The following is a 27,186-nucleotide window of genomic DNA, read 5'->3' as shown; positions in this document are numbered from 1 at the left end:
TAAAATTCCTGGTAAATTCAGCCGAACCGCCCTACAGGTTTTTGTGCTTTCGTATGTCCAGACAATATCAAAAGAGCACCACCTATACTTCTTGCCAGTCCGACGTAGCCAACAACTATCCCCAGCTGCGGAGTTGCTCAAGGAGGACCTTAAAGGTTTGAGGAGGCTCAGTTGTGAGGGTCTGTCCCCAAAAAGCAAAGTACTCCTCATTTCCAGGGCTTTTGGGTCCTTCTGTGATGACATCATTGGTGTAGTTCTGCACTAATTGAGGTTTAATGCTAGAGTAGAGAGAGCAGGGCTGTAATTTTCCCGCCCCGGCCTGGAATAGAGACGACAGCTTTTCATGTGGTCCGGGCTAATTTAGGTTCCAGTGCTGCAGCTGTGGGACACCTCACACTTTGGTCCTTCTCTTTCTGCTTTAAAAATATAGAAAAAACTGCATGTTTATGAAGTAGAGAAGTTTAGCTGTGCCCAGTTTTAGATATACAAATATACAGTAGAAACGTCAGAATGTAGCATGAGTAAAAAAACATAAAAATCCTGATATAGAAGTTTGACTCAAAGAAAGTTTTGGTGATATGTTTTTCCAGTGCCTGTTGCAAAACCACTGAAGCCAGTTCTGAAATAATCCTTAAGGAAATAAATGTATTCTCCCTTCCACCTCTGCCTATGAGCTATAATCATTTCAAATGTAAAACAACATGTCAGCGCAACACAGTGTGGTCTATATAGGCATATGTAGGTGGAGGAGGAGTAAGATTGTGAGGGGGAAGCAGCTGTAATATGCAAAACAACATTCAGTGTGGCAATATGATTGTATGTCCACAGAGCCGGGGCGTAATGACATTCATGCCTCTATCCAGGCAAACACATGCACACCGACACAAACAGAGCTATACCTGCTCTTTATCCCATGCCCCATATCAGGGCCTGTGTAAACATCGGGCTCATTTGAAGTGCAAAACCTTAATCACCAGTGTAATCGCTGACATTGGCAGGCATGTTACTGGCCTGAGAGAAACAAGAGACGGCTTGGTGTAACTTTTCTTTTGCTTTTTTGTAAAAACATTTCTCAAAGCAACATTACAGTGTCAAGTTACAGCTCAGCCATGGCCAGTCTCTTATGAACTGTCAAATTTGTAGAGGGATTTAACAGTTCATAGAAGCATATGTGCTTCCTTTTTCATATGAAATAGTCAACTGAGTAACGTTGGGGTTCCAACTGTTAATCAAAGTTGTTTATGCTTACTACATAGAATCGATGCAAAGTAGTTTGTGGCTCAGGGACAGCCATTGTCTATCCTTAATTCCCTACACTGGTAGTCTATGGTGTTGGGAGCATTTGTGTGCTGGTGTGTCTGTTGCACTGCAGTCCAACATTCTAGTTGGCCCTGAAGTTACTATGCCACTGTATGTAAAACAATAGCAACTGAAAAGGAGCAGCTTATGTTGGGGTCGGTGCTAATTTACGTTGAACAAAAGTTACCTTCCTGCAAATCAATGCAACAAAGAAAAGAGAGAAGATGTGTGAGAAGATAATGTGTGCCTCTCAGTGGCTTGACAAGGACACAAAACTCACCTCCTCTTCCGTCTTAATCAGTTCATTATATCTACACCATACGACAAAACAAAAGCAATTCTCTTTTTTCTCGGGCCTATAAATGTCTCAATGTTCAGAACTTTTAGACTTTTGTTGTAGACGATTCCATCAGACCAGGCCCCCAGATTGATTAACTTCCTGGTTAGTGTGACAGAACTGTGGTGAACAAGAAGAATACAAAAATTGTATTCTTCCTGTGCATCTGTGTACATCTCTGAGCACAACTACGTCACAAGGTCGGATAAATTGAACTTCACTTTGCGAGAAGAAGAAACTGTTAAACAGCCGTAAGCTACATCTGTAGCTTCAATATTAGATAGTAGTAGACAGCATTAAAATACCGCCTTTGGTTATTATCTGATAAACCACTAACACAGTTTCTGCTATTGCTTTCCTTTCCTATAGGTGGGAGAGGTTAGTGACACGACTTCAGTTTTGTGCGGACTGCATCCAGTCTTTACTTGTCACGGCTCAATGACTCCAGGTCGCTTTAACGGTTTCAGAAAGAAAGCTGCAACCAGCATTACCACAGGCCAAGTAAACAGACCCTTCCAAACAGGCAGGTTTAGAACAGGCACTGAAATAATGTGCAGAACTGGTACGATAATAACCACAAGTCCCCCTTACAGTGAATCTTCAGCCTGTAAATATTGATATGTTTGAGCCTGTTCCTTGAGAAGCCCCCATTGTAAAAACAACTAATTGTGTCTATACTCATACTGTGTGTGGTTACGTATGCTTACATGCAAAAATCATGTAACGATATGAGAGTAATGCTGCTCACACTGATGTTATAACTTAATTTAATGTTCTGTTCTAATTACAGTTAAGTGTCTGCGTCTTTATCATTTAGGTCACAGTGACGTCTAATGTGCTGACACATGTGTTCCGTGATATAATTCTACTGAGAAATGCTTAATTAGAAGAATAATTAGAGGATTGATCAGGCCTCCTATCAGGGAGTTTGTGAGTTCAAATGAAAAGAAGCAGCACATGTCATTGTACATTGTGTAGCAGTGCTTCTCTAATCTACAGTGGCCTTGAGGTGTGACTTAGCAATGAAAGAGTGTTTTGTGATTAACTCTCAGCACATGTCACACACACACACACACACACACACACACACACACACACACACTGATCCTATTGTACCAGTCGTGTCTAGCTGGCCTCTGCCTGGGCCAAAGCCTGTTAAGTCCAATTCCAAGTGTAGAGGCCAGTAATGGGCACTGTCAGTTGACATAACAACCTCCCGCTCTGTGGCAGAACAGTGGACTCAGACTAAGACAGGGAGAACAGGCAGGTTCCTTCTGTGCTTGGTCGATCCTGGGACTATGTTTAAATTCACTGTTGAAATTTCGAGTCAGTTTCGCTTGTGTGTTGGCTACTTGACTTGTATTTGGAAATTTTAGGGTAAATTTGTAGTCAGAGCGAAATTTAAGTAGCCCTGAGCTCTCAAGTGTGGTTCTCTTTCTTAGCATTCGTTTCGATGTCTCACCCTGGGATACGCCCCTCGCGCGTATTCACAGAAGCACTTATTCAAATTCGCCAGCCCTGATAGGCTGGCAGTCGTGACGTCCGCGTCAAGGTGCCGCACCTTAAATAAGGTGGACGCGGCGTCACACGTCATTCAAACACCTCTTCTCGCTTCACGAACAAGCAATTTTCTAATCGGCGTTGATGCTAACTAGTTGCTGTCCACAGACCGGAGCTATCACCTCCATTGCCTGACGCTAGTGGAATAAACGCCGATGCGACTGCCTTCACCATAGGTAGTTGCTTCTATTTGATTAGCTAAACGGCACCGGGAGCCTGCGGTCACCACACTGCCTGCCACCGGAGCTAGCTAAAACAACTATCACTCCAGATAATTCGCTCCCCTTTAGCACACCAAGCTAAATGGATCAAGCTGCAAAGCTTCCTTCCACCTCGCAACCAGGCGATGCCCATCGCCTGTGCACCTGTGGAAATAAAATATCGAGCATGGACACTCACCAGGTCTGCTCCGCGTGTCTCGGGCTGGAACATGCCCGCGCCGCTGTCAGCAACGCGAGCTTGTGCGCCGACTGCGCCCGCTTCACAGCGAAGAGTCTCCGCCGACGACTAGCACGCCAAGCTAGCGTCTCTGAGAGGGACCCGATCCTTTCCAGTGCCACTACCGAGGAACCCTAACCCGGTGTGGACGAGGAGGACGCTCCCGAATCAGAGATTCGGCGCTGGGGCTCCACGCTGGATTTGCTTGACCCGCTAACGGAGCCACCCCTCATGTTGGATTATGAGGAGGAGGATGAGTCCGACGGTGGGGATTGTCTGGTGTCGGACGGTGACGACGAGGATTATGAATCCTGCTTTGTCCCACCTTCACAGGCTCTCAGCTCTCCAAGCCCTGCAAAGGGCTCAGTTGGGACGATTACGCCCCAGCCCAGTGGCGATATGCACGATGTGTGTAAACGCGCCGCAGAGAGACTGAAAATTCCATGGCCCGCGGTCGTGGCGGAGGCCCCAAGGTCCCGCTACGAGGGGAAGAAATTACCCCAAGCAAAGAGGGCTGCGAGACAACTTCTCCCGGTGTTCCCGGAACTCCTGGAGGAAGTTACCGCCTCATGGAAACATAACCCTTTCTCCAGCAAAACCACCATTCAACGTGCGTCTTCCTTGGATATTGAGGGAATGGATAAGCATGCCATGGCCCGCATGCCTCCCATGGAGCCCCTGGTGGCAGCACACCTTCATCCACGGCTGTCAGCTGCCTCATCCAGGGCCCCCACACTTCCCACGAAAGCCGATCGCTTCCAATCTGCCATGACTGAGCGAGCTTATAAAGCAGCGGCTTTGACGGTGAGGGCTCTCAACGTCACCTCCATGTTGTCAGCTTACCAAGCGGAGCTTTTTGACGACATAGCCGACATGCCCGAAAGTTCCGCGTGGGACGAGATCACCACAATCGCGGATATCTGCCTACGCGTACAGCGATGCGCTGTAGAGGCGGCAGGGAAGTGCATGTCGATGTTGGTGTTACAAGAGAGGACGAGATGGCTGACCAATCTGTCTGATAGAGAAAAGGAGGACATCCTGGACATGCCTATTGTCCCCGAGGGTGTCTTCGGCTCCGCCCTCGCCTCAATGCAAAAGCGCTGTGAGGCGAAGAAAAAGGAGGATGAGGCGCTACAGCTCTGCCTTCCGAGGAAAGCACCTGCCGCCCCCCCGGCAGACTTTCGCTCAGGTTGCCTCTAGGAGCACCGCTCCTGCTTTCCGCATCCCGAAGCACCCCAGGGCTCAACCGGGTGCGAACACCAACGGCCCCCCGGAAACGAAGCCCGCTTGGCCGAGAAAGCCCTTCTATTCCCCGTCAACCCAGGCTGCTCAACCGGGTCCGTCGACCAGTCAGCAGGCCAGGCGGAAGAAAAAGGCGACTTAGCCGTCAACCCCACCGCGAGCGGAGCTGCCACCCGTTCCCTGTTCACTGGCAGCCCAGCTATCACGTGTGTTAGGGGAGAAATTACCCAGTGCCACCCATCCCTCTCGGCGACGCGTGGGCCCAGAGCTCAGTTTGTGCGTCCCAGTAAAGAGGCGAAGAGACATGTTTCAGATGTGGGATTGTTCAACGCCACATCAATGTCTCACAAGCACGCACACAGGGTTTGTGTTAATAAAAAGTTTTCAACTGACGTATCCAGGCTCACAGCCGAGGGCGCAGGGTTGCAAAATCATAAAAACACAAAAACAAAACCAACGAAACACAGAGGTGCAGAGCACACAGTTGTTGCCCATAACACCACAAGGGGGAAGCAGCGTCCCACCTGTGGTGAAACATCCCGTTCCGCTCGCTCCGAGCCTATCAGACCGCGCATGCGCAGTGATACTCGGAAGTGCGCAGCTGGTACGGGCCCCAAAAGATCGTCTGTGTCAGACAGAGCTTCACTCCCCCCTAACTTTGAGGCTAGAGAGTTGGAAAGCATGCACAGCGTCAGAATGGGTATTGAGAACACTGGCCAAAGGCTACAGGCTTCAATTCGCCACAATGCCCCCCCGTTTTCCCAGCCTCATCACTTCCCGTGCGCAGGGAGAGTCGGCCCGGGTGTTACGGGAAGAAATATCAGCTCTATTAAACAAAAGAGCCATACGAATAGTGCCACACAGGCAGGGACTGTTTCTATTCGAGGTATTTCCTGGTCCCAAAGAAAGGGGGGACCTCATTAAGTCCCATCCTGGACCTTCGCATTTTGAACTTGTATCTCAGGAGATACAAGTTTCGCATGCTGACACACTCAACGCTGATACGTTTGATCCGACCGGGGGACTGGTTCACATCAATCGATCTGAAAGACGCGTATTTTCACATTCCCATTTATCCTCCGCACAGGAAATATCCGAGGTTCGCTTTTCAGGGCACAGTGTATGAGTATCTGTTACTCCCATTTGGCCTGTCACTGAGCCCGAGGGTGTTTGTGAAATGTGTCGACGCCGCTATAGCTCCCCTCAGGGAGCGGGGTATACGCGTGGCCACTTATCTGGACGACTGGCTGCTGCTGGCGCACTCAGAGCAAGAGGCTGCGGCGCACACGATTATTGTACTGACTCACCTGGCCGATCTCGGTTTTGTGGTGAACAGGGAAAAGAGTGTGTTAACGCCGAGACAGGAAATTGCCTTTCTGGGTCTCACGTTAAATTCACTGACCTACACGGCTCGCCTGTCAGCCGAGAGAGTGCGCACTTTCAGGTCCACTCTCTCTCATTTTGCCATAACACGTCGGGTCACGTACGGACTGTGTCTCAGGTTATTGGGACTGATGGCCTCAACAATATTGGTGGTGAGGCTGGGCAGGCTGTACATGAGAGATTTTCAGCGCTGGGTGGCTTCTCTCAGACTGGATCCTTCTCACTGGATAGTGGATACCATTGCATTGACCTACTCCAGCTCAGGCCTTCAGGTTCCGACTGGTTTATGGGCACATTCTACTAGAGGTCTCGCGACCTCTTGGGCCCTGTTCAAGGGAGTCTCTATCCAAGACATCTGCGCTGCAGCTAGCTGGTCTTCTCCCCTCACATTTGCGAGGTACTACAGGTTGGATGTCACATCCCCTGGCCTGACCCACGCTGTCTTGAGCGTGGGCTCCAATGTGGATCTCACTTTTAAGTGAGGGGGGTGCTGGTGGTCAGTCACCGAGATAAGCTTGTCTGGCAATACGGGAGTCTCCATATCCCATAGTGAGACATCGAAACGAATGCTAACAAAGAGAACATTAGGTTACTTTCGTAACCCCGGTTCACTGAGTAGCATGAGTGAGATGTCTCACCAGACCGCCCTTCTTGCTACTGGGGTGAAGCGAGAAGAGGTGTGCTTGTTTTGAATGACGTGTGACGCCGCGTCCACCTTATTTAAGGTGCGGCACCTTGACGCGGACGTCACGACTGCCAGCCTATCAGGGCTGGCGAATTGGAATAAGTGCTTCTGTGAATACGCGCGAGGGGCGTATCCCATAGTGAGACATCTCACTCATGCTACTCAGAGAACCGGGGTTACGAAAGTAACCTAAAGTTATGGAGACAAAGGAACCAAATTGTAATGTACTTTCGTTTCTGACTTAAAACTTGAAACAGTTGAAAATGAAAGGTCTCTACCTCTATGGGTTTTTGTAATATTTAAACAAAGTTCTTGTGTATATGCACATCTCCCAAATAATTTGGTTATCGTGCACCCTGTTTCACTTTCAGAAAGTATTGAGATTCATCCACCAATTGGACGTATTGTTTTGAAACAGTGTTTCCTTTAATTAGCTAGACCGTGGCAACCCACCATATTCTTTTTGTCCTACCACAGTTTCAACTGTAATCATAATCAACCAAAAAATAAATGTACCTCACATAATAACATAAAATATCTCAAAGTTAGTGTTTTGAACCGTTGATTCCTAATGGACCTGTCTGCAGTGTTTCTTGCCTTGTGCCCACTCTGTCTCTCCTCGCACTCTCACTCTATTGTCCAGTAAGTTTTTACCGTCCACACATACAGCCCAAATTTCATAGTTTCAACTTCAGCTGTTTGCAAATACGAGTGGCATTTTCAGTTCTCTCAACTGCGAGAACTTCGTCCACTCTCTTGTCTGCGGTCTTGCGTGTGGAACCAAAATCTCATTAGTCCTTGGAGACAGATGTTCTGTCAGGTTTAACTATGGGCTGTGGCTGGGCCACACAGCGGCAGTCGAAGACATGTTCTGAAGCCACGCCAGTGTTGTCTTGGCTGCATGCATGGGTCGCGTGTACTCGAGCAGGTTTTCTCCAAGGATCTTTCTGTCTTTATGTCGCCAGGAAGCACATCATAGCCTAATGCTCCACTGAGGGGATCATATTTGCCAGGTGATGCGCAGTGCCTGATATTGACGTATTTCTTTTGAGTTCTGCCCATGAAGTTAAAACTTGTGTCACACTTGGAGCTTTAAATAATGATGTGCACCTTTGCCCTGATCTTTGCCTCCACAAAGTTTTTGTTAAGCGATGTACAGAGGGTCTGTGGACTTCATGTTTTATATTATGTGTGTATTGACTTGCAGTATTAATTGTGGGACATTTTTAGACACGGAAGTGTGTGTCTGCGTGTGTGTCTTTCTAAACTATGTCCAATCAAATGAATTAGCTAAAGGTGTCACAGTCCAATCAGGTACTAGAAACATCTCAAGGATAAGTAAAGCAAACACGAAGCACCCGACCACAATTGGATGTCTTGAAACTTTTGTAAAAGAGAGATTTTAGTTTGAGATTTTAGTTTAACCAAAATTGCAATTAATTACAAGTTTCAGAAAACATGATTTAATTGCAGTTTTTGGTTATTGTGTAGATTGAAATGTTCAAACAAAATATACAACACAATGACTTTCAGTAAGCGAAGGGGTCTGAATATGTTTTTTCAGTTGTGTCATAGAGTAGGCTGTATTAATGTAAGTTGCTATGTTCATTTGTCTCGTGGTTAACATCCTGAACAGTGGTTTTGTTTACAATAAGCTTTTTCTCTATCTGTCCCCATCCTGGCTCATTACAGTCAGCTTGTTTAGAGAGCTGTGTTGTCTGATTTTAGTTCAGGCAGCACAAACAGCTCCTGCATTCCAGCATTGCGTGTCCTGCGCCGCCATTTTTCAATAATTTATCCAGACAACCAGAGTGATTATTCTATGAATATGCACAAAAAATTCCTTTCTTGTGCTCTTTCTCTCCAAGTTTGTGCGTGTCAGTGTGTGCTCAAGTTTGTGTGTGCGGGCACATGTGAGCAAATGCGTCGCTGTGTGTATGCAGCTCTTTTCCGCCTGAAACAAAGGAGGTGTCAGGGCGAATTAGCCCCCTTACGACTGAACGCCAGAGAGCTTAGAGATGCACCACAGGTTCTGCTGAGTCGCACATGAGCCACGGTGTCTGCCTCTTTCCCTCTCCTTTCCCTCCCTTGCCCCCCACGCTCGGCCCCTCTCCACTCCTGAGCTGCTCTAACAAGGTTGTTGGAAGAGGATAAGGCATGTTAAATGAATAATTTACACAGAGGAGCGCTCCTCATTTATTTAATATGGCTGGATCTGACTGAGTGGGCAGCCCGCGTCCCCAACTGCCGAGACAATGTTGGCTAAACGAGCGCTCGCTTGGCTTAATGGAGGGCCAAAGCGACAGGCATTTAGAGAGAGCATGGGGGGGGGGCCAAGAGTCAGAGTTTGTAGATGGTCTGTGTGTGTGCGCTTGTGAAACAGACCGTGCTAGTGTACAAATAATGTTGCTACTCAATATACTTTGCTGTTGCACGATTAGACTCTTTATAACTTGAATCAGACAGATCACATGAGAGACCCCCATCGCCTCAAGTGTCTCTAAATACTTCCTGGAATTTATGGAATGAATGATTGGTTATCACTATTTTTTACACAGAGTGGGATAAGAATCATAGTTATACATAAAGTTTTATTTATTGAAATAAATATGGTTTAATAATCAATAACATGCTAAGGAAACATGAACTAGAAAATATTATTTTTATTAAGGCATTTTTCACCATGACAAAATGTAACTTTAAGTGACAGCTGGAGTCACAAGTACCCACCTCCTTTGTTTGTCTGTGATTGTTGATGCTTGTCTTAATTTTTTCCCACAATTTATTCTCTACAGGGGGAGTGTGGAGAGGGGGGGGGGGGCAGGACCACAACTCGGGCACCACCCAGGAAGAGGAGGAGCGAGGGAGCAGCTGAGGAGGAACAATCATCAAGTTGGTAAAGACTTCGTAGTTTTGTCATCAGCAGTCTTAAGATATAACAGTACACTTTATAGAGCCAATGCAGCAGCTGAAGAACATTTACACATAATACAATTTAAATTGAAGCCAGAAAACCACTAAAAGATGCAAGATTTTACATATAGTGATATGATGAAAAATAGTAACTTTCAAGTGCATTGTAACAGCAAGAATGAAGACAAAAGATTTACAGAATAAAAACAAAAGGTGTACCTGAGGGAAGGTGATAAAACGTCTTGTGTCTGCAAAAAACAGCAGCAGTGTTTTCTGTGGTTAGTTGCAAATTTCACAGTGTTAGGGACAGTGGTTGTCATGGGACTGTTCTGTGGTTGCTTGTTCTATAAAGGAAAGATGTGTAAATGTCGGTCTTGGTTAATAATTAAGAGTCAGTCCTTGTGGTTCTACAGACCCAGAAAATAAGGGTCAGACCAATCGGGTTATTTCACATAAATCCCTTAAAATCCACTCCCTGACATCATTGCATGAATGTCCCTACTTTGTCTTCCTCGCTCTCCTCCTCCTCATCTTCCTGTGGACAGAGGTAGTACCACCCAGCAGGAGCAATACATCGCCACAGTTCCTCTCTGTGTGTGTGTATGTGTGTGTGTGCGTGTCCCAGGAGAATAAAATCCCAGAGCTCACACTGACCTCATTATAAAAATAGCTCATCTATCCAGCCATCACATTTCCCTCCATTTCCCCTTTCCTCCGCAATCTCTTAGATATACCGTGATGCTCTCTACCTTCCACTCTCCCCCTTCTGTCTCTCCATCAGTGTTTGTGCAGGACTTAACATGAGATTAAAAGCTTATGTATGCCAGTCCTTATAATGGCAAGGTTTCCCCAGCACCTGTCATTACCAATCTGGCCGTAATCTGGGATCATAAGATGTCTTTTAATCACGAAACATCTCAGAGTAAACACTAAAGGCAGTGTTTACATGATCTGTTAGCATTGTGTCCTGGTTAGTGAGTTGCAACAATCCATTCCACCATTTTTTGGGGCTTCCTCTGTTTTACCTGATCCATTGGCTCTCCTCACCCTCTCTCCCAGTGGAGCCAGATCCCCCCATTAGAGTGAACAGTGCTCACGTCTGTTTAATTTAACAGCAGCATCAGTGATCGTTACAGTCCGAGACTAGCTTTGATCCTGCTAGACAGTGTGTCCCATGCTTTTAATAACTCAACAAAGAAACCTTAGCTGATGCTCGATTTATGGAATCTCGACAGAATTAGAGACTGAAAGACAGGAAGAATTCACCTCTTTCCAAATCTTTAGGAATGAGACGTGCATTTAATGAAACAATTCGTCTTTTGGAGACTTAATTTAGCAGGAAAAGGGTGTTTGAGCTTGTTTGACACACTGTTGTCCATTGAGCCACTTCACTGGAGTGGTGCTGAAGCTCTTTAGGAATATACATAAATAATTATAGATAAACATAACCATATAGAGGTCAAAATCTGGATTGTCAAAAAAAGTCTATAGGGAGAAACACACATTTTTGAGTTGTGTGAGGACTTTTTTCAGAATGTTTTGAATCAATTGAAAGCCACATTTTCATAAGCAGAGTACAAGCACTTACAGGTTCATATCTCTAAATGCTGACCATTCAAATGACACAGAACTCCAAAGGCTCTATCAGGCGCTATCAGGTGAGCGAACACGTATCTGGCATACAGATCCTCAAGTTCTCCTGGATAGCCCTATTCTTTCTTCCCAGTTCACACTTGTACTGTCCTATTAATAAAGGCAAAATTGCTCCAAAAATGATTTTCTAAAAGACTGGATTTAATTTTGTGGTAACGCCTTAAAAAAATGTCTTTACATCGGGCAAAAACATGCACTTGAACAAACTCATACTAATTTTCTGGGCAAAGGTCAACGGCGCTGGGACTCAAACCTATTTTTGGTTTTAACTAAAGCATTCATACGCATTATGACAACATATGCTTGGGAACTTTTAATAAATTCACAACATAAATCATTAATCCGGACAGACGTGGATGTAAGCTGCAATTTGAAGGATTTGCGGAGGCGTACAACCTAGAGGCAGAAATTTGAGTTTTCTTAGCTGAGATCCAGCTTGTAAGATTAGGAGATGCAACCCTGTAGCTCAGAAATGTTGCAATGCCGCCCTTGGAATACACCAGGGTTAACTTGGTTTTTGCTTTCAAATGGAAGCCAAGTCTTTCGTATGACAGGTGTCAGAAAAATCCTGTGTTCAGTGCGGGAACTAAACATAATTTGCTCCACAGGGGATTCTAAAATTCAGTTCCAGGTGTACAGAAGAAGTAGTTTGTAATGCAGATTGTGGTTGGTGGTTGTGGGTTGTACAAGCCCAAGCAGTATCCTGTATGTGATGTTCAAGTTAGTCTGACTCACTGGATATGGATTGTGGGTATAAGCCCTGCCGACCACTGGGTGTCTTTTTTAGATATCATTCTCCTCCACTTCCACTTCTGGCTTGTTGCTGTTTTCAAATTTCCTTTGCTGTGACAAACAACAACGCTATACTAGTTTTGCAGGCACACTGACGCTGTGTCTTGGGCTTAGCCCTGGCAACGGCGATTGTGATTGGTTAAAGAGATGCAAACAAGCCTGTGTTTTTTTCACCTAGAACAGAAGGTTAATGGGTGTAGCCAGACCAATCATTCCCCAGCACTGAGGAGATAGGTCTGTGCATGCACATGTACAGACTAACATGGAAGACTATGTTCAAGGTAAGCCTAAACGGAAATTTGTTAGATGATGCAAAAACTGTGCTGTCACCTTGAATACATCTGAAACTAGGGCTGACTCAAATACCTTGAAGCTTTGACCAATGCTATGGTAATCAATGTCCAAATCAGGATTCAAAATCAAATTTTTTTTATATTCGCATTTTCATGTGCATTAGCAAAAAATATCCCATTAACTAAGAAATTAAAATCCTACATAATTTATGATGGATCAATGCTCATTATTTATTCCCAGTCAAGGACATTTAATCTTTGTGTTAGTTTTGTGCTTGATGGGCCAATGTTAGCTGAGTTTGGCCCTTAGTGTCCCTCAAAGGATAAGCAATATACCTAATGGTTGGAGGGATGGAATAATGGATGGATGGATGGATAGATGAAGATGATCACTGGAACAGTTTTCTTGTGATATTGTACTTCAAATTTCAACAGTGCTAGCAAGACATTGAAAAAGTCCAGTATTTGTAAAAACTTTCAAATTTGTGAAGATGACCCCAAATGAGTCGTACCATATACAACACAGATCTAAAAATAAGGAGGGAGGATTGTTTCAAAGTATTGTAGAATTATTAAACAGTACTGGATTACAGATCAAGTTGTTGCTGAATGGAAGAGCTGAAAAGCCTCAAGTTCATGTGTCAAATCTGTAAATCTGTTGCCGTATCACCCACAGTATAATGTCGCAAATGCAGAGGTTTATTTCCGCTTCACTGTGTAGACCTAAATAAGTTAAAGCAAGTGCAAGCATACTTGTTTGTGTTCATCTCTCCTGTGTAACATTACCTTCTCACCTGCATACCTAGCAGCTTATTCCCCCCAGAAGGGCCATCTTATGTTAAATAAGAAGAAGCTGCCTTGCATTGACCTGCTTTTAGAAGCCCAGGCTCACCTCAACAGGAGAACTGATGGGTTCATCTGCATATTCTTTTGATCTCACACTGGGTCTCTAGGAGCAGCCATCATTAAGGAAGTTTGCATGACGTTCTCTCTACCCTTATCTTGGCTGAAGCTCTACCACGTGCCCCTTGCTCGGCTAATGCCTTTCACCTCATCGCAGCCCTTTCAAATCCTGCTACCTTTCTACCGCCCTTCGATTCAAAGCCGCCCTCAGTTGGGTTGAAAGCCAAAACCACTCTTGTCTGTCCTTCACCGCTAAGCTGATGTGTTTGTGTCTGTGTTGTGTTGCCCTTGGGGTGGGTTACCTCCACCCCCACCCCTACCCCCTCCGTATCATTTCTTCTCCTCCCCACCTTGCTGTTTATCTGTCTCTGGGCTCATCACGTCCCTGAACCTGCTCTAATTAGCATCCCACACAACACTGTTTATTTACTCAGGTACCGACAGAAGGGGAGGGAGGTGGGAATGAAAGAGAGAGTCTGCGAAAAAGGGAGAAAGAGACAGAGAAAGCCGGGGAATAGGAGGAGAGGGGGAAATGATTGAGAGAATCAAAGAACTATGAGACTCTCTCATAGCAGATGCAGAGGTAATGATAGTTAGACAGACATGATGCAGAAAGTTGAGAAAGTGAGAGACGGAGAGCTCTCCCGCCTCTCTACACCTCTTCTCTGCCTTTTCCAGCGTTTCATCTGAGATGTAGAGTGCCTAAAATTAGCAAACTGGCAGCTTCCTCCCTTCCTTCCATCCAGGGCCCCTATTAGAGTTCTCCCAGTGCGTTGAGTGATCATTATGGTGGGACCAGGAATGCAGATGCTTTCTTAGTGTCCCAGTTGAGGTTGCAGTGGAATCACTTGAACTCAATGGGACCAGTAGCCCAAATCTGTGTGAGTGTTCCAAATAGGTTTTTTAATTTAGGAGTGGGTATATCACTCTAATGCATTACAACAGTCACTGCATGTACATCAGAAGGGATGGAGGAGACAATAAATACATGACAGACAAATAGAGAGGATGGGAGAATGGAGCTTGATATAAATTTAAATGGCTTATTTACCGCTCCTGTTAATTCAGGATTAAACATCTTTTATCAGAGATTGCCTGATTTAAATAAAGGTTATAGAGCACATATCACCTTTTGTTCTCTGATCCTGCTACCTGATGTGGCTGTGTCTTTAATCTTGCATCATATGTCCTACTTTCCGAGTCCTACCTCACATGTCAAACATCTGTGGGCAAACATCTGAGATTTATGCTTCAAACAAACTATCCTACAAAGCGGTGTCTGCCCACATCTGAAGGCAAAGGTTTGTCCTTGTTTCCGAAAAGATACCACCACAACCCCCCTCCCCCCTTGCTTATGTAATTGCAACTTGCCACAGACCAAGTGTGTGCCTCAAGAGAATTGAAATGTTTATCTTCAGTCAGACCAAGCTGCCTCTTATTGTTTGATCTCTTAGAATGCTGTTTTGTCAGGTCCAGCTCATGCTCAGTTGTATATAATTCTTTTGCAGAAATTATTTGTCTTCTAAAAAAAAAAAAGTTGAGGCATTCCTTTCTGATGAGGGATGAGACACCAACCATAAACCATATTTCTGGTTTTCAAACTAGACAGTTACAAGAAGTGATGGTGTTGTTGCATTTTTTTTCACTGGGGTGGAGGAAGAAAAACAATTGCATGAAAGAGTTTGGCCAACGATGTGCAAATTCCATAATTATTGATTTTCTTGAGTAAATATACACTGAAAAAAATAGCTTTTTCCAAGAACATGTTTTCTCTAAATGAATCCAAGAAAAGCACACAAAAACAGAAGTAAAACCTAGTTAGTTACACTAAGTATTTCTGATTAAAGTCAATGTTGGTATTGACAGTGTACCCCCTGTAGCAAACAGACTTTAAAAATAGCTTTTTGATTTCATTGAGGTGACAATACTTACTTAAAGGTATTAAACCAATGTGACCCAGTTGACAGGGATAAATTGTTTGTTTCCTGGTCCGTCCCACATCTTCAGTCTTTATTTTAAGCATTTTTATCAACTTCAGCTTTGGCACAGAAACACAACTTTGTATGTCTGGCATTTTGTGTCATACGTCCACCTGTATCTTTGTTTTTGTGTCTTATCTGCTTTTGTAGTATATTGCCAACATGTCATAATTTCCTGCTTTGTTCCTGTTGGTCACTCAGAAAAAACTGATTGCAGCAACTTCCTGACATCAGTGACACCGCACATTTGTGAAGCCAAATATCTGCCTGGACATTTTCACATTCAGCAGCATGGCATTTTAAATCCGCCATCCTCAGGAGCTGTTGCACTGAATGATGGCCTACGGCTTTTCACAACCAAATATCTTACTTTGCCAAATGCAAGAACTCAGTCTTAACTAAAAGGGTCCAAACCTGCTGAATAATTGAATGACTGGAATTTTAGAACTATTTGGATTTTTTTTCACTACTTCAAATGTGTACTTGTATGTTCCCAAACATACCTCCTGTCCCATCCTTCTGCTGACTTCTGACGGCCTTCATCCCTCTCCTCTTTTTCTCCTCCAACCCCCTTCCTTCCCCCCCCACTCTTTAGTGCTGTTTGACCTATTCAGAAGGGTCCAAATGTCACAGCAGAGGAAAAGGTCAGGTAAAGGTTTAGTGTCGAGCAAAGTCTGGTTGGCTAACACAGTGCTGGCTGCCTGAGGGGGGAGCACACGTTAACACTTGAGACCTTGAACACACACCTCTACACACTCACACACACCGCTGTCGCCTCTGCTTCACGTCGACGTCACTCAGCTCCGAGCCGACAGCCATGTCATCTGTTTGCATGTGTCTCTCCGTGTGCACGCTCATATGCTCATTTGGTTTATCTAAGAGCACGGATGATTGAAGGCGTTACAACTTCCCAGGGATGACGCATGGCCTTGTTGGACATCAGGTCAGAGGTCATTGGTTGTCAGGGGTTTACAGCATCCTGCCTTCAAAGGCATTCGTTTTTTTACTGAGTGTCCAGATTCTCACCAGTGACCACTCTTTGAAATCCTTAAGCCAGTGAATGTTGTCTGCTTGACTGGAAAATATTTATTTCTAGAAAAAAGTGTAAGTACAAATGAACTTGATTAGATCGTTTATTTGATTATTTGTAAGACGCAAGTCAATGAAGTCAAACATCCAGAGTCTCATTTCACCTTATTCTATAAGAGGAATGGCAGTTTAGTCGTGGGATTTCTATATCGATGAATCTACATCCACATGCAGGGCAGAGCAGCAGGATCCTAATTGGAATGGATTTCTTCCCTGCATTGATTTTTCTCAGGTGACAGTGGATGACATACGTTTGTATGTGCGTCTGTGCGCATTCCATGAATACCATATGTTGCCATAATGGTCTCTCTTGCATCACCTTTCACTGTTTGTCGTTTGGTGAAAAGGTAGATGGAGCAGCTGGACACTACCAAACTGCCCATCACTCTGTGTGTGTGTGTGTGTGTGTGTGTGTGTGTGTGTGTGTGTGTGTGTGTGTGTGTGTGTGTGTGTGTGTGTGTGTGTGTGTGTGTGTGTGTGTGTGTGTGTGTGTGTGTGTGTGTGTGTGTGTGTGTGTGTGTGTGTGTGTGTGTGTGTGTGTGTGTGTGAGTGATTCAGCAGAGCTCTGGGACAAAACAAGGACCTCTGCAAACACTGATTTCATTTTCCCCATGATCGCCCTCGTTTCAGACCCCATCTCCTTGGAGCGTGCACACACTCGTACATGCACACAACCATACACCTTAGGCTGGAGCGCAAAGATGAGCAGTTAGCATGCTTGCAGGAAGAAGCAATCGACCACAGATAACTCTTTGGTTCACTCAGGAGGAAAGAAATAGTATGATCTCATTTCCTCTTGGACTGCTGGATCCATGCGATGCTGCTTTGTTTTATTTGTAATTTTTTTTATCACCTTTCTCACTCTCTGTCACATTCATTAATCCCACATGCTGTGTATGTGTGTTTGTGTGTCGGAGAGAAAGAAGGAGAGAGGGAGGAGGTAGGTGAAAGATGGCCGCTGGACATGGCTTCTCACAGCCTGCTGGCCCCGACCCCCTGTGAATTGCCCTCTTATCTAGCCCAGATCCTGGCCTTTCATCTGGGCTAAAACCTGGGGGAGCTTGGCCTCTGCTGGGTTTTTAGCCCTCCCTCCCACATATATATGAACACACAGAGAGACACTCACTTCATTCCAGACCCCCTCTATCTCTAGGCTCTTTCTTTGAGTCCCAGATGAGAGTTGCTCTCACCTACAAGGGAGAAACCAAACCTCACACCACTCTGCACCCTGCTCTGCTTTTTTCAAAACACTTTAAACTAGATTTTCTTTATCATCACAACAGAAAAGAATATTCTGGACCCCCTCTATCTCTAGGCTCTTTCTTTGAGTCCCAGATGAGAGTTGCTCTCACCTACAAGCTCTCACCTACAAGGGAGAAACCAAACCTCACACCACTCTGCTCCCTGCTCTGCTTTTTTCAAAACACTTTAAACTAGATTTTCTTTATCATCACAACAGAAAAGAATATACCTTTGCTTTTCTTATTGTCCACTATGAACAAATGCTGTCCAGGGGCTGACATTTCCAAGTGGAATCGTTTTTAGTAGTGTTTTTGTTTTTTTTATCCAGCCACAGACTTAATACAATGTGGGAGCAAAATGTTGGACTCTGCACTTCCAATGTTAGTTGGCAAAAAGCGAGACAAAGTGGAATCAGAAAATGCATCATGGATGCTACCAAACACACCACGCTCTGTGCTTTTGACATTTAACAGAGCAACGCATTCACCCTTCACAACACTGCATTACTGGCGAACAATAGGCAGGTTGTTTTGGCAGGTCAGCCCTATGATCTTGGCTGGACCACCTCTTCATGTGACCCAGGTCCTGGTTTTTAGGGCGTAAGCTGAAGTTTTTGTATGTGTATGTGTGTGTGTGTATACATAGCTTTGTGCAGTTCATTTCATACCATTCCATTCCAGGTGGATGCCTGGCCCGTCGCCAAACTGCCCTCCTGCTCAACCCTGACCCGTTTCCAGCGTAAACAGCAGTTTCTCACCTCTCACCCCTCCGGCTTTACCTGATAATCTGTCTCTGTGGATCACCCCCAACCCTTTTTTCTACTTTTTCTCCCTCAGCCTCTCACATTCGCTCCAGAAACCAGGTTTTAGCATCACCCAAGTCCCGACCTCTGACCCCATTCAGATTAGAGTGGCTGGCGTTTCAAATCCAGCGGCAGATTGAGTAGCATCTGTGACCTCCCCTTACATTTCTCCCCTAGCCCACTGTGTTATTCCAACTCTGAACTGAGACAAGGTCAGTCAGATTCCTCTAACATCAAAAGTAAGACATGGGTTTGCAGTAGAAAGCGTTTTCATTTCAATGAATCAGCAGCGCATCTTCTCAGCCATGTAGGCATATTAGTGAAGGTAAACCACCAGGTTCAACAGTTAAGAGCTGTTGATCCTGCCAAACTCAGCAATTAGGTGAGAGGAGATGATGAGAGGTGTTTTTTTATTTGTTCTATTTATACTATGCACCTTAAGGATGGCTGCTGAATTTCTTTGCACACTGCAATAACAATAAAAGTATTCTATTCTATGTCTTTATCAGGAAAAGTCTCCATCTACCATGGCTTTCAGGAAACATTAAATAACCTTGTGTTAAATTATTTGTATTTTCCTCAAACCACCATTTCATATGTTTAAAAAAGGAAATTTAATCAGCTACGTCTGGTGAAATCCAGGTACCAACCAAACCTGACATTTTTCCAATCAAGTTTCTTCCTTTGCTTGAATAAAATAAGAATCGCCATAGGGTAAGCTGCCCGTCACTGGTACATCAACAAGTAAACAAACCCTTCCCAACTCATCCTTTTTCCATTGTCCTCCCCCTTTTCTTTTCCTGCTCCCATGTTGCTGAACCTGTGAAAGAGATTGTTCTTAGCATGCTTATTATGCAGAAGGGGGAATTCACTTAGAAGAGCATCCCATAAAGCAAAGTATAAAAAAAGTGGACACACAAATGGTAATAATGTAAATTGAAGCTGTAAGGAGAATAGAAAAGGGTAGCCTATAGAGCTTTTTCAAATATTAATATTGTCTGGCCTACACTGGTAGAGGAGACATTGTCATTTCCCCATTCGGTTGATGTACTTGACGCTATGTCATCATCACTGACACTCACCTGTTGTATCAGCGTACTTCCAGTAGTTGATTTAAAGTGTGTGGGTGTGTTAAATCTGTTTCTTAAGAACCTCTAGATGTCTGTGCTGGTCTGTTGTACCAGAATACCAGATGTTCTAGGATCAGTTACTAACTTTCAAATTGTTTCCCAATCCAAGTAAATAATTTTCTGTACTACAGTTTTTTATGTCATAATGTCTGAAAAGGTTTGCATGCTTCACATAAAGGCGTTTGAGGACTATTTTGGAGTGTTCTGTCATATCTTTTCTTACCCAAGTCACATGGTTGGTCCACTGCTTTGTTCTGAAATATATCAGAGACTTATGAATGGATTCCCTTGAAAATTCTATCAATCCCCTGACTTTTCCTCCAGTGCCACCACTAGATAGAATTTTCATTTATCCAGCGACATATCTCAACAAAACAGTTTGACTGACAAATGGTCCAAAGACAGTCTTTATGTCGGAGGTGAGTAGGGTAACCAGAGGTAAAGACGTTTTTAAACACAGGGACAAAATAGCCACATCAGCGAAAAGGTTTAAATATTTGATCACTTTGCTTGATAAATGTGCTTATTAATAAGAAAGAGTGTTGAGATCATTGGTATTTTATTTGTGTTTCTTTTCTTGTCTCCCGCTGTTGTTGAATGACAAAGAATTTCTTGAAGTTTTAATACCAATATCAAATGGATAGAAATTCCTTAAATATTAGATGTGTCTAAGTAATACACTTCAAACAGTGCTCCGCCAGTAGAACTACTACTTTTCCTGGTGGAATGAGACAAACACATTGTCAAGCTAAAACTTGTATTTGTGTGGTGCGAAGTGGTGTCAGTTAACGTCTGCAGAATCATGTGTGACAAATGGATTACAGGCCTACTAGCTGCTTCTCCAGCTGTTGATACACCTTTCTGTTCCCCTTAATGTCACACTATTACTTTCAAATGGTAGAATTCATATCCATGGGTTGCTCTACCCCATTCTCCCACTTTCTACATCCATAGGAACATACATCCCACAGTTTTATTCCACTATGTTTCGAGCCAAAGTCACAGTCAAACTGGAATCAGCTATCCACACAGAGGAGGAATATCTCCAGTTTTATGGAGTCGTAATGCGGTAGGGGTACAGTATAAATAATCTCTCCCCACAGAAACACTTCCAGCTGTTAAACAATATGCCCTTTGCAGTTTTTCTTTTCATTCTTTTTCAGTGTATAAAGCTTCTTGCTCAGACTGCTTTGAAAATGAATACATGTTTTTTTGTAATGAAAAATTATGTTTTTGAATATTTGCCTTTTGTGACACCTCCAGATTGTTTGACTCTTATGCTGATTAATATTAGAGGGGAGTTGGAACTCTGCCTGTATCAAACCATGCTTTTGAAACTCGGGTCATAATGTGAAATTCAAAGCGCTGAATGTGTTTACAATTAGACCATTTAAAGCATTCCACTGTAATCTCTCCCTCCTTTTGATATCAAGATACGGTATTGATATAACTAAAGGGAGTTTTGCCTTTGTTTTTAAAGCCATACCTGTGGCTTTTGATTGATGGATGGAAACTGCTCGGTAGATTGAGGTAATAAAGACTTGCTTAAAACCTCACTCTGAGGTTATAGTTTCTCTGTAGAGTTCAGCAGTATTTTGTATCAACACAGGGAGTATGGTGAGACTCGGTTTGGAAAGCCTTATCCCCTCTGGGTAACCATGAAGTATTATTTGTGAACAAGGGATGATCCAGGGCTTTTTGGGGGGGCATCGTCATTGCCCATCGGCCAGACTGCAATGCTGGTCAGTGGAGGGGGAGATGACAAGGGACCCCCTCTTCATCTGGTAAAGATTCTGCCGTTGGGCAGCTTTCATGCTCCACTGGCTGATCCTTGCAGGAAGTGAGGGGAGGTACAAGAAGCCCCCCACAGAGTCACAGCATGTACCATGGCTGCATGCTGAGCCCAAATCAAAGGGGGCAGTCTGCCCGTAGCCTGGGGGAGAGGGAGCTTCTGCTGTATGTGACCAGAGACATTGGTATTAGGACAGCTTGTCACACTTGTGCAGATGCCTGTATTTTTGACAGCGCGGTTGCTTCTCTCCAGCTTAGGTTGCACATAATTGACACTAAAAAAGACCTTTCGCCGTGAGGTCAACTTTTTTTGTAAAGACCTTGGTAGCTTAGATTAAAACAGGAAGTTATGTTGCCATCTCGGTTTGTCTTATAAGGTTTGTTTGATCAAATGGATCCAAGACTTCAATTATGCTCGCTTTGCAATTGCTGCAAACTGCATTTGCAGTTTTAGGTTTTGAGGTAGAAGGGTTATTTATGTCTTGAAGGGTTAGCTAGTCTCAGTGTAACTCCTTATACCTCTGTTTTTTGTCTTTGTGTTTTAGTTGGTAGCAAGTGAGACCAGACCTTCAGATGAAGAGCCTTCAGTTCCGGAGCATTGCCCCTAAGGCTCCGGCCGTGGTGCCCTCCCCCTCCCCTGCGGTCCTGTCCTGCCAGCCTCCCTCTGCCCTCCCCGAAGCTACCACCGGCTCCAGCCCTAAGTCAATAATTGTACCCACCCAAAACTATGCACTGATGCAAATAGCAGGTCAGGATGGCACATTCTCCCTGGTGGCACTGCCCCCTTCTGTCTCCTCTCAGACACCACAGCAGCAACAGCAACAAACCCAATCAGTTCAAAAGAACCTCAAACTGCCCATTCCCAGATACCAGCCAGTGAGGAGTAAGGGGACCACAGATAAGATAAAATCACCACTGACAGTTGCTAAGATGAAAACGGCCGCCATGGCTACTGTTACATTGCAGGCTAAGGTGGCGGTGGGTGGGGTATCATCAGGGATGAATATAAAACAGGAGTCCAAGCACACAAAGGAAACCCTAATGCCCAAAGAGGAACCTTCAGAGCAGGTAATTCTGATTGACCCAAGCTCCTCTGACATCTCCGTCACAGCACTGCTCCCAGATAATGCTGTCCTGTATCCCAGCTCTCAATTGGAGCGAGCACCAGATGGTCCTGAACGACCTGCGACAACTGGTCTTATTCAGAACCTTCAGTATCCTCCTATTGCTGTCAAAAGCTCCCTGGGCAAATCCTTAGAGGAAAGTAAGACCACATTGAGGCTGTGCCAATCTAAACCCACTGCACCCCAGCCCCAGAGCAGCATCACTGTTCTGTCTCCAGCCATCTACAGCAAAGCAGTCCAGATTATACCGTCCCCACCTAAGGGTAAACTTCCTATTTTGCCATACGCTAAAATAAAGAGTGCCCTCATCCCAGCTGCCAAGCTCAGCAATTTGTCCCCTGAAAAGAAGGGTTTCTCTTTACAGTCAGGGCACACCAGCCCCATAGATCCTACACCCAAGACCCTAGAGCCAGCTGTAGCCTTGAGTCACAACCACGGGTCAGACTGTGATCTACAGACCCAGGCAAAAAACACTTTCATGCCTGTGTTGGGGATCCTCCAGAAACCACCTGGCAAGAAGCGAGGGAGGAAGAGAAAGACAATTGAAGACATCTTGGCATTTGAGGCCCGAAAGAAAAGGTCCTTGTCGTTCTTCCGTAGAAGGGTCCCAGAGAAACCTCAAGCAGGTTTTCAAGGCTCCAAACAAAAAGAGGTTGATATTTCAAAGAAGTACCGGAGCATCCGACCCAAGCCACTGTTGGTTATGGAAACAGTTCCCCAACTTGTTAGTTTGCCTGCAATTGCCTCAGATGGCCAGGAACAGGAGCTAATACTTGGTCACCAGTTTCCCACCACCACCACAACCAAAGCCCTTGACTATCCTCCACAACCAGCCCCAGTAGCCCTCCATCTAAGAGCTGCTTCCCATGCTAGAGTGTTCATAGGCAGCCGACCACTCCACCGTTGTCCTACTTGCAGCCGCTGTTTCCAGTTCAAGCACCACCTCCAGAGCCACATCAACAGTCACACCAACAGTCGACCCTATGTCTGTCCAGTATGTCGCAAAGCCTACGCTCACTCTGGCAGCTTGAGTACTCATATGAAGCTTCATCACACTGAGGTGCGTCCTCGTCGGTCTCTGAGTTGTGAATTCTGCGAGAAGGCCTTTGGATATGTGGGGGTGTACTTCAGTCATCTCAAAGAGGTCCACAAGGTGGTACTGACTGTGGAGCCATCCATCAGCCACCATGAAGATGACATGTCTGTTGAGGGGTAAGATTATTATCTGTTGCATTCTACCAAGTTTTTTTTCTAACATTCTGTATATTAAACAGGTAGACAAACTGATGGATTGCCCAGCATGGCAACATTTAACAGTGATAACAAAGTGATCAGAAATGACCATTAGCCACTTCTTTTTCTCTCCAGGACTCACTCCCAAGTTCGATCTGATGGGCAGGACCGTGAAGACCCTGTTGAGTTGCAGATCAAATGTGGTCGCTGTCAGGCGATCACTCCTACCTTTGCTGACATGAAGATGCACCTGCTTTATGTGCACAGAGAAGAGGTCAAGGTCCGACTCAATGATGGGCAATCTGTGCGGGGTTGCCGTGAGGCTGAGAATGAACTGGTAAAGCATGCTGCCCACTACTGGCGGCAACTCAACGAGAAACGCAACCTGGTTAAGTGCGGCAATTGTGACGAGGAGTTTATCTCTTTCTCCAAACTTAAGAGGCACATCATGTCCCACCACCGTGAAAGAGAGGGCGAGGATAGTGGGGCTATCTCATCACCAGACAGAGGTGGAGGACTTGGTGTCCTTGCAGCAGGTGCAGCCTTCAACTGTGTGCTCTGCAGTGAAGTGTTGGACAGTAAAGAGGAGGTGATGGAGCACTGGAGGAGTTGCCACCACTGTGAGCAACCTAGCCTGCTTTGGGGTGCCCTGAGCTCCTACTCTGGCCAGGGAGAATGTGAGGCGGATGGGGATTTGAACACTCCTGCTCCAAGCCCACACTAGCCAGCTGAGCCCTGGGATGGGCATGGAGCCCTCCACCATGGCTCCTCCTCACACACACTTGGTCCTAACAATCAACAGCACAGGGATAAAGAGTCTCTCTTATGATTTTCAGCACCAGATTCATCTTTCACCAGCTGAGGCATCTGATTTAGTCGAAAGGAGGAAGAAAAAAAATCAGGCCTGTGGTGAAAATTTATCTTGTGTTACATTTCATAAGAGATGTTCTCTTTAAGCCAGAGAATCCAATTTTATAAACAATATGTATTTAATATCCTGTTCCAAATTAGATGACTATTTTTTTCTACTGCTTATTTAAAGGTTACTAAAAGGGTAATTTATAACCTAGCTGACACAGTAAAACTGTTCAATGTTCATTTCACCCAAACACTTCCTGAGGTATTAGGCCATGCTTTAGATTTGGTTTCATGTGCTCAGTATTTCTCATATCTTTGCTGAGATTTCTGGCTCCAAACGAATGGAAAACTACATAGTTCCTACAAGTTCCAAAATAATATTTCTTTTGACATTTTATGTTTTTTTTAAAGATGGTGATAGTAGAGAGGCGATAAGAAAATGAAGGAGACAGAGATACGGCTAATGTCCTTGGTTAGATTTAAACCAGAGATGCAATTCATGACCCCTAAACAAGTTCTTTTCTTGGAGGAAATAAGCTGTTCTCCTGTCGTTTTAAATGCTGTGATTTCCACAAACCAGATTCCAATAGAATTCACTGTGTCGGAGTATATGGCAGGAATCTCCGAGATTGGCATCTTTGTCCCTAACTGAAACTACCACACTGATGTGCAAGGTTGAATACCACTCTAGAATAGTTTGGCAATACATGTATATCTTAGGATAGATAGGATGGACTGATCCATTAAAATACTGAAACACGTCAGCGAAAAACAAATCAGTATCTGAACAATCCTATGTGTAATATTCCTCCTGCAACAGAAAACCAACATTTTGAGTCAAGACTTGAAGTTTCAGAGTCTGAAGAAGAGCAGTATTAGGGTCCTCTGTCAACTCTGGCCCATGAAGGAACACTTTCTTAACCAGCACCCGAGAGACATCCTTGTGGCCTTCTGAAAAAATAGTTCATATGTATTGTGGCTTATCATCAGTATGGTCCTCTGTAGGCCCAGTTTTATCTGTTTGACTTGTTGATTAATGCCTATATGTGTATTCTATGATATGCCAAGGGTTTATTCACACTAGTGATTGTAGAAGTGAAGCTTGTTAACCACTGACGGATTACTGTTAATTTAGTAAGTACGCAAAGGAAACCATCAAATTGCCTACCTGTCGTTGCCAGCTCATGTACGCACTTGTGGAACTGTGTGCACCCAGGCTCAATTATTATAGTTAATATAAACCGTTGTCAAGTCCAGAAAAATATGCTATTTTATATTATAGATTAAGTCAGATCTTTTAGTATATTTATGCTTGTGGTTGGCCCTTAAAGAACCAGCACTGAGACATTGACTTCTTTGCTTCTTCTAATTTGGGGTTGCTTAATGTCTTGTTTCTCAGTGGGGAGGTAGGAAGTAGCTTGTGTGTGTTTATCTTTCATATAAAGAAAAAAGTATCACAGGGTCAAGTGAATGTACCTGAATGTTTTAAAAACCCTACCAAAAGTATATGCTATATAGACTTATTCTATAGATAGAATATATAGATATATTGAGAAAAAAAACATATATATATTTACATAGAGTAACTAGTGAATCAGCTGCTTTGTTCTGTCACAGTGGAGGAGGGAAGCAAGAGATGAATATATATAATTGCCAAACCAGGCAACAAAAGCCATGCAGTGCTGTCCTTATGTGTCTGACACAAAGCGTGGGACTGTATATGAAGGGCAAAGCACTGATGTGTACGTGTCGCACTGAGTGGGGAAACTCCAGTTTACTGTACTACTGTTCATTGAATACCATGGTGTTCATCAGTGACCTGTCCTTTGTTTTCATGACCTCAACCGAAACCAGATGTGACAGAATTAAGGTTCAGACTCTTCTTTCCTCAGTTAGTTGAGAGACTTACATGACTGTCAGCACAAGACCGAAAGTGAAAAAAAAAATCCCAGGTTTGGTGATAAATGTTTTTGGCTCAATTGTTGACTGTGTCAAAAAAAAAAGAAAAGACTGAAAGTGTTTGTGTTTGTGAGTGTTTGTGTTCCTAAAGAACCTGATGTTTATCAGAATAAAGATATGCTTTGTTGAAGACAGTGTGATGGTTTCATTAGACCTTCTTTACTCTGATTCAAGAACACTTACCAGAGTTTTAATGTCAGATGTCCAATATTAAGAGGATTGATATCTATGAGTGTGTGCTGTTTGTTGTGGCTTGATTGAATTTAAGTGAATTGTTTTGCCTCTTGAACTTATAAGATAATATGTTTTATTGATCCCACAGCAGGGAAATTCCCTCGGTACAGAAGCAGACAAGTCAGAATGAGGTAGACCATGCTATATAAAGTATGCTTTTATTAGACGCCTGAAATAAGGTCTGTGGTTAAAACAAGTTCAAGACATTCGACTCTGCGACATCAAAAATTCCACTCGTGAGTTGAGT

At 44.2% G+C, this 27,186-nt stretch overlaps 1 protein-coding gene across 1 annotated transcript in view; it reads left to right on the top strand.

The window, feature by feature from the left end:
• Positions 1 to 26,835, top strand: part of znf438 (zinc finger protein 438) — a 49,625-nt gene extending 22,790 nt beyond the window's left edge. Inside the window, exons 2-4 of the mRNA XM_062379573.1 lie at positions 9,740 to 9,840; positions 22,077 to 23,867; positions 24,024 to 26,835. Of these exons, the coding sequence (XP_062235557.1) occupies positions 22,105 to 23,867; positions 24,024 to 24,612 (2,352 nt within the window). The 5' untranslated portion in view covers positions 9,740 to 9,840; positions 22,077 to 22,104 and the 3' untranslated portion in view covers positions 24,613 to 26,835. The remainder of the gene's footprint in view (positions 1 to 9,739; positions 9,841 to 22,076; positions 23,868 to 24,023) is intronic.
• Positions 26,836 to 27,186: the final 351 nt, after the last annotated feature.

The sequence above is a fragment of the Platichthys flesus genome, chromosome 21 (assembly GCF_949316205.1).
Source record: "Platichthys flesus chromosome 21, fPlaFle2.1, whole genome shotgun sequence".
Taxonomy (NCBI): domain Eukaryota; kingdom Metazoa; phylum Chordata; class Actinopteri; order Pleuronectiformes; family Pleuronectidae; genus Platichthys; species Platichthys flesus.
The sequence above is the reverse complement of the archived record's forward strand: the minus strand, read 5'-3'. Positions and strand labels throughout refer to the sequence as shown.